We start from the raw sequence: 14,157 nt of genomic DNA, 5'->3' as shown, positions 1-14,157 counted from the left end.
TCCTTCTTTCTGTGCATGACTAAAGTACCCTTTCGCCCTCTTTCGCACCCAGTTCGCGACTTCGGCGGACAAAACTGGCAACATCCTAGCCATCCAAGTCTCTGCACCACTTTCCATGTATCCAATAGCCAGGACCGTCACCAACCTTCGACCCAGCATTCTCACAAAGACGTTACAAATACGATATAATGGGAAACAAGGAGCTCAAAAAGTAGAAATGCAGCTACCCTTGTCCACAGGCCGACGATCCTTTCCCGTGAGCTAGTAACCATATGTCATATGGAAGGAAAAAAGAAAAACTCCTCGTCTTCGAAAGACGAAGAAAATATCTATCGTTCCGATAATACAATCGCCGGAGAATAATCCAGATTGACAAGATGGCCCAAGGGCCCAGTGCCAAATCATCACCAACTGGTGTACATTGTCTCCTCGCATGAAGATCCATGCCCGGGGTCGCAGAATAAAGAACACACTTTTAAGCAAGTTGTGAGGGTGATAAAGAAACAGTAAAATTGATTAGGCCTCTATGGCGAAATGTTCTAGTTGGGAACAGATCGGACACGAAATTGTAGAAGGCAAAAACCATCAGTGTTCCCTGTGTCAAAAGGCAAGCATCATTAATAAATCCATTACTATCGATTTTGTTAGTTCCTGTGTATCCTTAAGGATTTGAACTGAAGCATGTAGATGTTCGAGTCCCTGCCAGCTGCCTGTGCGCCATAGCGGGTTTGACTAGCGCACAGAACAACCTAGGAAAAACTAAGATCAAAACCGCAATCAAGCATAGCGGGAGCCTGCTGGCATTTTCAGCTTCTGTAACAGTGTATATATCATATTTTGTTAACCATGAATTTGTTTTATAACAACATTTCTATTTACTACATCACTGTGGTTTCGTTAAGTAAATCCTGCTTCACAAGCCAAATACATGGGTGGGTCTCGTTGAAAGCCGTTCCATTAGTAGTTTTCAGTCACGTTTTGGACACCGAACACTTCTATGATTCCGAGTGTTATTGTGGCCTTGGACTCTTACAATGACCTTGGCTACTACCCAGTGAAGTGCATAATAGCAGTGTAATAACTCTTAGGTGAGGGTCCAAAGTATTTCTCTGTCTGTTTCTTGAAGTGTTATTTCAACGAGCCTGATACGTGTTCGACTTCATACCGAAACTGAGCTACGACAGAATGGAAGTCTGCAAAAGATTGAATAGGCATCGGTAATTAATGACATTATACAGACAGTTAAGCATATAAGCAGTATGGTAATACGTACGTGTTATGAGAGCTGAAAAATGACAATGTCGTTCGAACCTCTTGAGTATTTCGCGCTAACTAATTTGCATTGTCGTAATCCCATAGCTTTTTTCTCTCGTGTCGTCCCAGTTGTTCCAGCCGAGCTCAATTCGACGCTTACGAGCCCTTCGGGGGTGGCCGGATGCGTACGGACCCCAGCTCCCGATATGCCGTACCTTGATAACCTGCACTACACTAAAAGGATCGTCGCTGAACCTGGTACGGGGCTAAATAGATTCAATCAGACGCTGCCTATTTATTGATTATTTACTGTGATTTTAATAACCGTTTTATGCGTCATACTTTTAGTATTTCCAACGATTCAACTAATATTACTATTTATACTTTAGCCTCTACATTCATATAATGTATACACCATGTTGAAAATAAAATTAGAAAAATTAATAGTTTCTTATTGATTTTAACTGGCTTTTACAATTAAGTGAAACAATAATTTAAGCTTCAAAACTAGCAAACGCTGTAATGAGTGATTGTCTATTAATGGCCGTCTAGCCAGCCTTATCGATCGATTTATTTCGAAAGGAACGACAAGATGGGGACCACGTTGCGAGGCGATAGGCCAATAAAAGCTAGTATCAATGTTGGACAATCTGAACTATATACGTATTGATAAAGTAAGTAGGATTATTAAGCCTTACCACAACATTTTTTATACGTCAGATCACACATTTTAACGCTGAGCTATCAGGCATATTCAAGAAGTCTATAGCACAGTACCGAAGATTTGTTCGCCAGTGACAAGGGCCGGTAACCTGCCCAGAGAATGGGCTGGGCTGGGCTGGGGAATGCCATTGTTGAGGTAAAAAAAACTCGCAGCTCATCGTCGTCGTTTGCGGAGAACCACTAACCAGAAAGTGACTAATAAACTTGTACTAAGCACAGTTTTTTCCTCAGCTTGTCTGACGGCAGCGTGGGGACAGCTCTAGACACGTTCGGCTAATTTAGCGTGTGTTTAAGGGCAGTTTATCTCCTAACAGATGCCGTTTTGGAAGATAACAAGCTTATAACAACATGCGCTCCTAGTACACATATATTCCGTCATAAGTTTCTACTTTCTATAATCAGTGGCAGTTAATGGTATCGACTCGTTTTGGGTCGGTCAGTCCAGTCAACCCGCAATTAGCGGGTTGGGGCAGATTAGTTCTCTCTCTAGACGAACTGGCTGGCGCGCCTGGCTGCCTTTGTGTTGTCTTATGAATTTCGGTCCAGTGACGACTCCAAAGGCTAACAACAAACACCTGTATGTATTTAGTGAAGAGTAGGAATATGGGCATGGACGACTGCGCCAACGGGCGAACGGAGACTAGCGTTATTGGAGCCTTACTGGCCCCTTCACGCATGGCGCGCTCTAACTCCTTCCGCCTGTGTCTCAAGGAATAGCACGAATAGACTCACCGGCCCCGCCCCTTTGTACTCGTTGGGAAAAATTAGAGGTGTAGCAAAGGGAATGATGCACGTGAGTTCAGCTGATTCAGCTTTTCCTACGTTGGCCCATACTGATCATTAGCAAATTGCGGTCACATACCATCTATACATTTTTGAGTTAATGAACGCTTCTATGACGGTTTACGCTGAGCCCTAATAGGGCGTTATTTGCGGTGAAGTTTTGATGTAGACGGGGGTTGATGTGTGTTGCGAACTCGATAAAAAAATCTACTTGAGTCTCCAGAGTAATAGTCGAGTTTATCCCGATACAAGTACTTGCTTTATTGGTAAGTTAATTAAATTTGAATCATTGTATTAAATTGCTTAATTTAATAGCATAGATCTCTGTTGTGAAGTTATTTAGATTATATACTTTCTTGTAAAAAGGTCTTTTACAAAGTGAACGGAACTAGGGTTGACAAAAATGAGACATATTCTGTTAAAACGACTTGAAACTCAAAAATTATTTTTTTTCCATAATGTTAAATGCGGCTTCAATGGGCCATTGATGTTCCCTTTTACAGCCCCTATGAGTAGGAATAAATAAAAAATCTAAATTTTAAGTAGCTGAATGAGAACAAATGTGACGTTTTCTCTTACCTCACTGCTAAGTGTAAGATAAAAATTTTGATTGATCGTAGTTTATTTTTGCTCCGCTTTGAGGGGCAGTAACAGCGTCAATAGGAGTAATCAAAGAGGCCGCCTTGTGCTGATTGTTTTTCTCTTTAACAATAGCTTTTGTCAACCGTACAATTTTCAAAATCCCCTTCGCCTTAGGTTTTTATATGTGTATATATCCACGTATATATGAAATTTGACTACAAGGATTCTATTTATACTATTTAAACTTGAAGGACGGTAATGTTCCGAATCAGGACTTGTGCCAGTTATATCGGCACTTTGCAATAGTGGGGTTGTCTACGACAAAGCGACAGATCGGCGAGGCGAATGCTAGAAAAAATCAACCGAAACGTACGATTTGGTCGATTGTTTGGGTATGGTATACAGTATGAATAAATGCACGTTGACGTAAATTGACAAGCATTATGTGTCAAAATGTTAGCGTTTCATACTTCTCCTTTACAGATAGCATAGCTTAGTTAATTATAGCATTATTTAGATGTGATCGTTATGCTAATGCATCTCAGGGCTAAGAGAACTCAGCTAAAAACAACTTATCGAAAATAGCCACCAAATAGATGGTAGCTAATAGTAAAACCCTATCGACTCAGTAATAGACCTTGACTGACACCCATATAAAAATGTACCATTTTTATCTACTCATTCGCTCGCACAATGGCCTCCTATTGAGCGAAGTTATGTTACAAACTATACGAAATCGATAATTGTATCGGCTATTGCAAAAACAAGCTCCTCGTCCAGTTGCTGCCCGCTAGCGTATGCTTAGATTATTGTTTGTTCTTAGTTTTTTTTTTGTATCAGAAGCGGTATCGGCATTAAAGTTCTTAAGAAAAAAATCTCAATGCTGCGGCCAATTTCATGCCGGCTACATGTTGGACGATGTACAGTCTGTCGGCCACTCGAGCGTACGCTTGAGTTTTACGGTTTATTGAAGTACCATTCGCTGATTTTGGGCTATAAAATCTAAGCTCGGCAAGAGCCTAACCGCTTACTGCGCGAGCGAGTAAATTTAGCGGTGTGAAAAAAGACAGAATTTCATAAATATATATCCACAAAACGATATGGTTTCAGTTTACTGAGCAGTAGTAGTAGTACGCTATGTTCGGGACAGATACAATTGCCGCAGCTTTGACCAAGCTATTACCCTTTGCATAGCGAGTGTGCAGCTCATCATAAGCTTCGTTCTTCATCGCAAAACCATATGAGTACATGTCGTAAAGCTAGTTTCCGACACCTGAGAACCGTTCCGACCTCGATTATCGATGTGAGGCTGGGGTGTGTGACCATTGGAAGTATATAACATATCTACACCTTCAACTATCTGCAAATACGTCGAACTCTTTTCGTAGCACATTTGATAAGAAAATGTAACTTTTATTAACTGCTTTGCTATGAACATTTGTCTTTATTTAATATAATAATAAGGCTCCCGTAACGTTTCGCTTTAGACAGCATACTTCCAGCTCTTTAGGCTGGCCATTTATCTAGATTATCTATTACTACTGTTATTCTTTGTTTTATTATAAAAGGACGATAGCGTTTGCAAATAAACGCACTGGTGGACGGTTGATGGATACCGTTCGATCAAAGGGCCTTGACGCCTTAACACTGAAGATTACAAAAGAAGGACGCGATTGGCTAGCCGGGATCACATCGTTTTTAATATTTTTTTCATTGAGTTCGCGTTGCGATCAGAATCAGTTACAGATGCCGTTTGGGTCGATGGGTTGCTGTGTACGAATTTCTACGTTCGAATCCAATGCTAGAACGGTTCACTGCAGCTACGGACATCGGCACCTATCAGTAGACATCACGACGTGCATACAGAGTAGCTATTAATCGAGCAAGTAGACGTAAAAGGACTGCCTCACATAGTAATGAGGCTTGCCGCCATAACGCGCCAGTCCAAAGTTTTCAACTTGACATCAGTAACGTAAATAAAGTGCGCGTGCCTACAATTCAAGAGGTGGTCCATTTTGAATTGCCAATGCTTCGGGTGAGCCCTCTGGTGTAAAGAAATTGTTTGCATATTTTACTACCGGTGCCTCTCTCCAGGGAGACATCAAGTATGAATTCTAGTTCCAGATATGAATTGGTAAATGCCGCTCAGAGTTCTCCGAATACGGGAAAGAAACGGAAAGGTTTTTGGTTACGGAACGCACGCATCAATGATGAAATATCGTGCCTTGATAAAAATATTTCCTTCTTCATACAAATTGTGTAGAACGTATGTGTTGGGGGGCGAGATTTGAAACAATGAACCCTCGTCTCTTTCATCGAACGACTAGGTCGTCCGAAACACCTTATTGAAGTTATAAAAATATCTTTGCCTAAACACGCGCACATATACAATGCTACCTACGCAGAACAACATCCAAACACACTTGGAAAATGTAAATAATGGATACGTTCAAAACAGCTGGTTGTAAAATGCATTCAATTTAGCCCCCTTGTTCTAATCTTTTATGTCAGACGGAAAACTCTTACAATCTTCGTAGTTAATAGAAAGATTCAGTTTAGATCTTAGTAGTAACTTCATCCGCCATTAGTAGCATATGAAGATACAACATTAGCCAAAACCTATTTAAACTACTACCATTTAGTAAACCGCCAATTGTCTCGCTACCTTTCTCTTCTGTGCATCGAACGTCCATTTAGGCCAACGCATATTCGTGTTCTTCAAGTCGATCGACGTGGAGTGGCAGGCCCAGTGCCTTTACGATTATGTCGAATTGTCCCTGTCGCCGTCCGGATCGGTCGGAACAGCCAGTAGTAACAGCAATGGAGAATTAACGAGTAGTAACAGCGTCAGCGAACGAGCGCCGAAAGCTTTGCGGGGAACTACCTCCATTGAAGGAGATTCACCGCTGAGAATATGCGGTCAGATGGAGAACGGTCAAAGACCAACGATTGTCTACAACGGAATAGCTCGTGTCATGGAACGAAATGAGGTAAACTACAGGAACGACTTGATGAAAATAAGTGCAATTTAGGCCAGATCTTGCATGCGCTTTTGATATATAATACGTGCTATTAGCTTTTGTTTCGTTGGAATTTTTATGAAAACTATGAAAAGGAAAAGAAGAGGGAGCTGTGTGGTCGGCGAAGCATGTTGCGACTGAAAGATTTACACCACTACCCTAGACTATCACCTGTGTCGTAACGTAAACGTTTTATGTAATATAAATAAATGCTTCACAGTGTTCGACTTTAATAAAGCAATGGGAAGATATTTAAGCCGTGGGAGCTTCAATGAACTGTGTGTGAAAACATCAGCAGCACTAGTTACTTCATCATCAGCATGACCAGCATATATATGCTCATGGACACTGGCATATTTACCTTCCTGCATCGAATGTCTTGATTCAAACAATGCTGCTTATTAAATCTTCTCTCTTATAACTGGTACAAAAAGTCATAATTTTATGTCTAGTAAAGCATCTGGAGACATACATATGCCAGTAAACAGCGTATCTAAGGGCGCCCATTTCCATGTATAGCACGGTAATGATCACATTAGCAATTATTGCAGTTGTTGCACCTTAGATATATCCTAACGCTATGGCCTTATAATATAAATGACACTAGAGTCCTCACTATATTACATCTACTCTTTACTGTAGTCATTTACATATCTTCTGTTATTTTAACAGATGTAAAAGGAAAGCTACCCAACTGTCAAGAGGTTTCTGGCCTACTTTGTATATATATATATATATATATATATATTGGTTATGACAAGGGAATTCTGCGAACTTCGAAATTTAAATAACTTCTAACTACGCCTCTATAACTTGGCCAGTAAATATTTCACTTTTCTAGAAGATTGTAATATGAACACTGGTTGCGTGTTGTGACAACTGAGTTCAGAAAGAAAAGAGATCTGTTGGCTTCGAAAATCAACGATCAGTGGTCAAGTTTGTTCCTCGAAAGCGTCAGCGCTGCGGAAATTCACCACAAATTAATGAAGACATTAGGCAAGGAAAACTTGGATGAAGGCACCTACAATAGACCTCAGAAACATCTGCTACTATGTGATGCTTTCAAAATTACAACAGTATATGTAGCCCGCTGTTTCGAGTTCCTCAAGAGACTCATAGACTGTTCGCATTGACAAGGCCAGATCTCATCGCCCTATCTCAATTATGTCCTGTGTTGAGTAATATCCAACGTTGGCTTGAACTCGCTAATTCGCCTGATTCAAGTCCGTATTGTTACGGAGCATTAAAGGCGCAATTTGTAGACAATCATATAGATTGGCTTCTAGCAGTCATATATAGAGAACCTACGTTAGGGACTCAAATTGTAGGCTTGTGCCTGTCCATAAGCTGTTAGAGCGCTGGGACAAGTATATAGAAATCATCATTGTAGCCTAACTAGGTCGGAAGTTCTTCAGTCTCAAGGTTCGCCAATATTGCTTGCTATATCCTAACTAATATTTTGCCAACTTTGTGTAGGTACATCTCTAGTAAATGCCTGTTAAGTGTGTCTTTTGTCTACAGTACTGCTGCTCTAACTACTATTTTTGTTTTACCTAGCGCGGTGACGGATTACAAAGTCCGATTTACAAGACAACAACCTAAGAACAACCTTTGAACAACCTAAGAATACATGCGACCTATTTAAGTAACGGCCTTTTAAAAGAAACCCGTACTTTTATATATCCCGGCCCGTCCAGGACGTCAAGAAAAACAATATTGAAATATAGGCAGGTTATCGTTGTGGGTTCTATTGATGTAGATCCGTTTTAAGGTGACTTCCGTGGGGTAGGAGTGTCTGGATCAATTTGAATAGGCAACGGAAATCGAGAGAAATCATATTTACGCTGATCAAGTGCCATATATTCTATGGTAAGTCAATGGTAAAGCTGATGACCGAGCTTACCACTGCGGCATAGACTTTCTATGTAGTAATGTGACAATTGTTTTTCCTGTAGAAAGTCTTCTCAGGCAGTTAGTTACGTTGTTTTGATGCAGCAAAATGGAAATTATTGTGAACGAGACCCGTTCGGCTCTTATATCTGCCATTTTGTCTTCAAAATAGTAATTGTAGTGTAGTTTTTCAATTACACAAATTCTAGCAAAGTAAGTCAAATAGAACCATTTAGGGCAATAACTCAATTAATAATCAATAAATTATCGTCTTTCATAAGATTTTACTATTTATTGCATAGCTTCCTGAGGAAAACTAAGGTGACGATTTCACTTAGATGGTCGTCGATTACCCTACGGTCCAACTTTCAGCCTTCAGCGACTACCACTACCGCTCCTATCGGTTCTACCACTTATAGCAGTCTCAGCCGACAATAACAAGTACAAAAAAAAACGCAAGGTCACGTAAGATCCTTGCTCAACTGGCCACTGTGCAGTACGATACCCCATTTTTCCCAGATTCATTTCGTATCTTTTGTATATATGTATGTATGTAGGTATTATACGTCCTGTGCCAGTCGCACTACACGCTAACGTCTTCGACAGGGCTTCACTCTACCGTCGATTAATGTTGCTGGCTAGCAATCAGCCAAATTGTGATCTGACTCCCAGTCATTCATACATACTCACACATGCAGAGAAAAGTTCCTACTCCGATAAACTACGACTTGTAGACGTACGCACAGAGACAAATACACTCACAGACTTTCAGTCGCTCCCAAAGCTAAAAGGACGAGAAACGGAACAGCGTGCCGGCGGCCGTCCCAGGTTAAGTACCCAGGCTATGTTGATTAACCAAACGTGAGAGGTGTCAAACTATAGCAGACTACTATATGGAGGTCACATACACATAACTGTACGATTAGCTTGCTTGCGCCCACAGATATTCAGCGATGTTGTCTGTAATCGTGCCTGGCCTGTTGCAGTTGGCAACACGTGGGGTTCGCTTTGTCGCCCCTTACTTAGCAGACATCGCTCGGGGCGATCGCAGCTGCTAATAATGAGTAATTGGAGAGTAGTCTTGCTCGTTTATTCATCCTTTGTTGCCGTGGGGATTAAGAGATGAAGCGTAACATCACAGCGAGATAATGCGGCCATTGTTTAGATAAATAGGTGTCAGTGTTACGATGAATTGCTTTCCTGCGTATATATATATATATATAATCCAATTTGTACTTTGTTGTCATTGTCGTCTGATTTTCCCCTGTAGAGCTTGCAGTTCATCTCATCGGGAACGGAGCTCCAGGTGACAGTGCACACGGACCACTCGACTCTCGGGTCCGGCTTCACTTTAAGGTAAAGGGACAACGGAAAACAGGAACCGACGCATCTAAGATAATGTAAATCCATTAAGGACTTTTTTCATGTGTCAATGAATAACGAGAGAAAAAAAGGACGGGTTGTAGAAAATGTCAGCTTTTCTTGCCTGTGCAAGCAACCTCGTTGTCTCTTAACGGAGAATATCATTGCGTTATAACGATTGCTTGAGCTTTTATAAATACAATAATATATGTGGAGAGGTTTTGTAAGAGTCCGTTTGTACTGTGACCAAATGCTATATAAGTTACTGTTCGTGCTTTGAGTTCCTTTTCTTTTAAGTGATCAATGACGCGAGTGGATCCTTTCTTTTTCGTTAAATTTTCTTCAGTCGATAATAATAATAATTCAGTCTATAAATAATAATATAATATTTACACTCCGATGAAGAAAGCAGAACAAATAAATTTGATCACTAATAAACAAGACCGGAAAAAAATACTATAGAAAGCTATAACGACCGATCTGTTATTTTATTTTAGTTTTATTGATTAGCATTAAGCGTTAAATTTAGAGGCAGCGTTTACTGAAACAGGCAAAATTTTACGTGCTACTTAATAAAAGCACCACACTGATAAATGTCTATTGCCATAAATTTGGCACCGCATTTCGACCGAACGAATTTGTAATACATCCAACTATTTCAATTGTTCCAAATATGATTCTGTCAATAGTCATCGGTGGGTAGAAGATAGCCAGACGTCGTACAAGGAGAAAAAAAACCATCTAAGACGACATCATTTCTGGGCAGGCTAGTTAATATTGTTGAACCTAATTACAAATGGGGGTACGAACGGAGCACTGGTATACATTCGCTTTATGGTTACCAGTTTTACTGGAATCAACCCGCTATGCTCAAGAAGCAGACAAATTGGGACCTAGATTGAGCATGACAGCGGTATCGTAAAAAAATTATTCTTGTATAGCAAGCAACCGAAAGCTATATATAAAAACACTATAAACATTCCACAGGGCAGATAAGCGATCTTCGATAACAAGTACTGTGCAGTTTCTAATGCAAATGTCAAATACTGTGCTTTTTATGTATATTAAAATGATGTAAAATATAGAGAGAGAGAGTGTAACCTTGCCCACAAGATTATCGTCGTTTTCCTTCCTTTTACCAATGTAAAAAATTCAAGGGAAAAGATACAAAAGGTGGGGGATGACATTTCCCCGCCGATTTCTCAACATGGGTAAATGTCCCTATGAACTCGATTCAAATGAATGGACTGGGCATGTGCAGCCACTGCGATGATAGCCACATGAAATTGCAGAACATATTTACCGAGTGATTTGTTTCACTGGTCTACGACAGCTCAAACGTAAGGAATCTCCTGTGAGACCAGCTTCGAATAGAATTTCGAATTTTCGAATAGAGAGAATTTCGAATATTCGCGTAATCCTTTAAATTATGTAATCTCTATGTGTCGAGTTTTACGTCTGGCATCGCCGTTGGGTATCCCATTAAATGGCCTAATTCCTTTTTTTACCTTTAACATAATCCGCTCTACGTTAAACGTTGTTACTGAAGTAACAAAACAACGTTCTCTAATGTTTATGTTCCCGTAAGCTTTGTTTGATTGGTGGTGTAGTACGGTTTCCGCAGTTCAAAAAATTGCTTGGCTGTCTGCATCTCGACGATACCCTATGGCTCATCATATTATAAGCTGCTCTCACTGTAGCTGTATTCATGCTTACGGAAAAGTGTTTTCCGTCAAACACTTCCTTGACGCGTGCACGCCTAGGTAGAAAATGCAGGCTCAAGTTTGTCAACCAGCCTAATACCCATAGACTTTTTGCTTTTGTCGCAGCTACGAGGTGCTAAACATCATATCAGAGTGCGGTTCTAAAGACATTCCTGTTGTCCGCTATGTCGAAGAAGGGAGAGCGAAGGTAAGTACTTAACAAATCTTCCTTTTGGGTTTATAACAAGCATATTCGAAATACGGATTCGTGATTATAATTCAAATGCACCAGCTTGCAAACCCGATTAATTTAACCAAAACTGATCGTGCTATAGAGACTAAAGAAATCTTTTAAATTGTGCTGTACTGTCTGGCCTGTCCGGCTATTTATCACAAATTTCTCAGCTTAAAGGCAGCGGAATCTGTCAAATAGCCTTAGGTATTTCTTATTTACTCAAAAATATTTGAGTACGCGTGAGTGGCTGTTTTTCTGCTTGATAGTGCAGTGGTGCAGTACATTGCCCCTATCGTCGTTGTCGCCCCTTCAGACCTACCGCCAGACCCATTACGAAGAATAATTCCGGATTAATCTGAGTTAAGCAGTCTCTGATTGTTACAATAAACAACTCTGACATTCTGCCAGTGATAATAGAACAGCCTCGATATGCCGTTCAGCCAAACGGGAATGCTCTAACCACAAAGCGGCACAAAAAAAAACATGCGGGTTGTGCCTTTACATGCTAATTCTAAGAACTAGTTAGTAACAGAGGACAAAGCATATTGACACAAACAGGGATGCTTTTCGGAATCTCTTAAAACTCATGCGGGTGAAGTTTTCTGATTCGGGTCTTTTTTTTGGCAAACAAAAAGCGAGTTTATTGGTAAGCTTATAATTAATAAAAATCACTGTATTTATAAGCACAATATGAATTACTTGTTGCTCTCTAGGACATCGGAGTGTCCAATAAGAAACATCTTCAAGGGCTGAGCAGACGTATTTAGATACATTTGAGAACGACTTAATTGCTCCGCGCCTCTAGTTAGCCCAAGTGCTAAACGCAAAAGTTTGTCCTTAGAAATTAGACAAGTGCAACTAAACATAGAGGCATGATTATCGTCAGATAATAAGAAATCTACTTCGAAGTAATGACCCTGAAATAAACAACCTATAATTTTTCCAGGCATGCGAAGGCGTCCTGCCTCCGACAAATGTTTATTGAGATTTATTAAAAGTCTGACAATCTAAGCTGTAAGGAAAAATCGTGAAATACGAAAATGTATATATTATATCTATTCATTGTTTAATACGTATATCGATATATCTAATCCAATTGTCATTAACAAGCGGTATATTATTTTACAAAACCGGAAAAATGGGTGGGCTGAAGCTATTACTTAAAGGACAGGCAAAATGTTTCAAAGGAGAATCAACATTGAACTGAAGGATTATATTGTTTTGATTACTTAGCAACTGCAAAAATAGCAAGGACAGGTGAACTCACGTCTTTCTAAACAAAATAAAAATATAATTTAAATAATGGCTATGCAACATGTTTAGGGCCACTATAGGGTATCTTTTCTAATATAGGATACGATGCCGGTCTTATCGCCTTGTCCTACTGATCACTTGTGTTGTGCTCTGTCCTTTGGCCATTTGTTCGGGAACAAAAAAGCTAACTAGTTACCAAACCGCATCTCGTTCATGTTCGTAATTTTATTTTAAGGATAAGTTTTACCGCCTGCGCTTGAGAGATGGCCGCTGCGTGGCCTGACCGCCCCTCTATCAGCCACAAAAGTTGAAACCGGTCTAATAAGCTCCTATGGCGAGCTCACCAAAAGCAGCAAGCTCATCCGTAGAAGTATCTTTATACAGACTATACGCGGAGGGACGCAGGAAAAACTGGAATCGAAGGAGTGCGGGCTCATTTCACACACTGCAAAGCTGTATCTTCTGTGAGCTACTAACCTCATCGAAGAAACCTATCGAACGAGGGCTTGGTTCTTCAGTGCTATACTGAAATCTGCTTGCATGCTCTCGGTAGTAGTAGCAACAGAAGCTCACCGTCCGCCTGATCCTAAGAGCTGAGAGAGATATAGGTGCGCCGACGACTGGCAGAACGAACAGCCAATTCAAGATTTGTGCTAGCGAAAGCAGAAGGTGTCTGCCTATGGCATGCCATCAGAAGGATGTCGGCGGCTGTCTAGTAGACCCCGTTTGCCTTGGAAGCGTATTACTATATGGCACGCTAGGCACTCATAAGGAGCAGCTAAGGTCGAAATTGGAAGTACCTTGAACCAGTAACTTCTTCGAATGGGGCTAAACGACCGGTAGCTGCTGTGTTGAATATCTAGCTACACAGTCAATCACCATGCACCTATACGCATGCACGTGGTTCTCGCTAATATCGCTTAGGGCTACCTTTAGTAGATCTCAATGAGATTATTGTCACGTTACTATTGTTAGTATTAGACAGGATAAGTGAACTGTCGAATAGAAATAGCGTAACGATTCTTAGGCACTAGAGAAACTAATAGAAATGATTTATCTGCGGTATATATTACGAGAGTAAAAGTGTATCGCACCCTGTGTACATCGAATGAACAAAATGTATATCAAGCAGTCTCTTTCGTTTGAAGAGAAAATGTTTTTTGTACGAGAAACGCCGACGCGTAGCACGAGTCTAAACTAAACACAAGGCCGTGTTTATTTCATCTTTATTCCGACTGCTTTAATGTCAGCGTCCGGCGTTTCTGTGTCATATACGCTAACGGTAGGACAAATAAAAGGGTACAGTAGGACCTATCTATTAACTAGTGAAACTATAGAAATAAAAGTCATG

At 40.4% G+C, this 14,157-nt stretch overlaps 1 protein-coding gene across 10 annotated transcripts in view; it reads left to right on the top strand.

The window, feature by feature from the left end:
- The window catches only part of LOC111246668 (uncharacterized), a 231,408-nt gene that overhangs the window by 169,473 nt on the left and 47,778 nt on the right, over positions 1 to 14,157 (top strand). For all 10 annotated transcript variants that reach the window (XM_086982363.1, XM_022796634.2, XM_086982362.1 and 7 more), the window contains 4 exons: positions 1,384 to 1,512; positions 6,040 to 6,332; positions 9,523 to 9,608; positions 11,444 to 11,525. In XM_086982363.1, coding sequence (XP_086838489.1) covers positions 1,384 to 1,512; positions 6,040 to 6,332; positions 9,523 to 9,608; positions 11,444 to 11,525 — 590 coding nt within the window. The remainder of the gene's footprint in view (positions 1 to 1,383; positions 1,513 to 6,039; positions 6,333 to 9,522; positions 9,609 to 11,443; positions 11,526 to 14,157) is intronic.

Source organism: Varroa destructor, unplaced genomic scaffold, assembly GCF_002443255.2.
Source record: "Varroa destructor unplaced genomic scaffold, Vdes_3.0 BEIS01000003.1, whole genome shotgun sequence".
In the NCBI taxonomy this organism is placed as follows: Eukaryota; Metazoa; Arthropoda; class Arachnida; order Mesostigmata; family Varroidae; genus Varroa; species Varroa destructor.
This window is presented reverse-complemented; position numbering and strand designations above follow the sequence as displayed.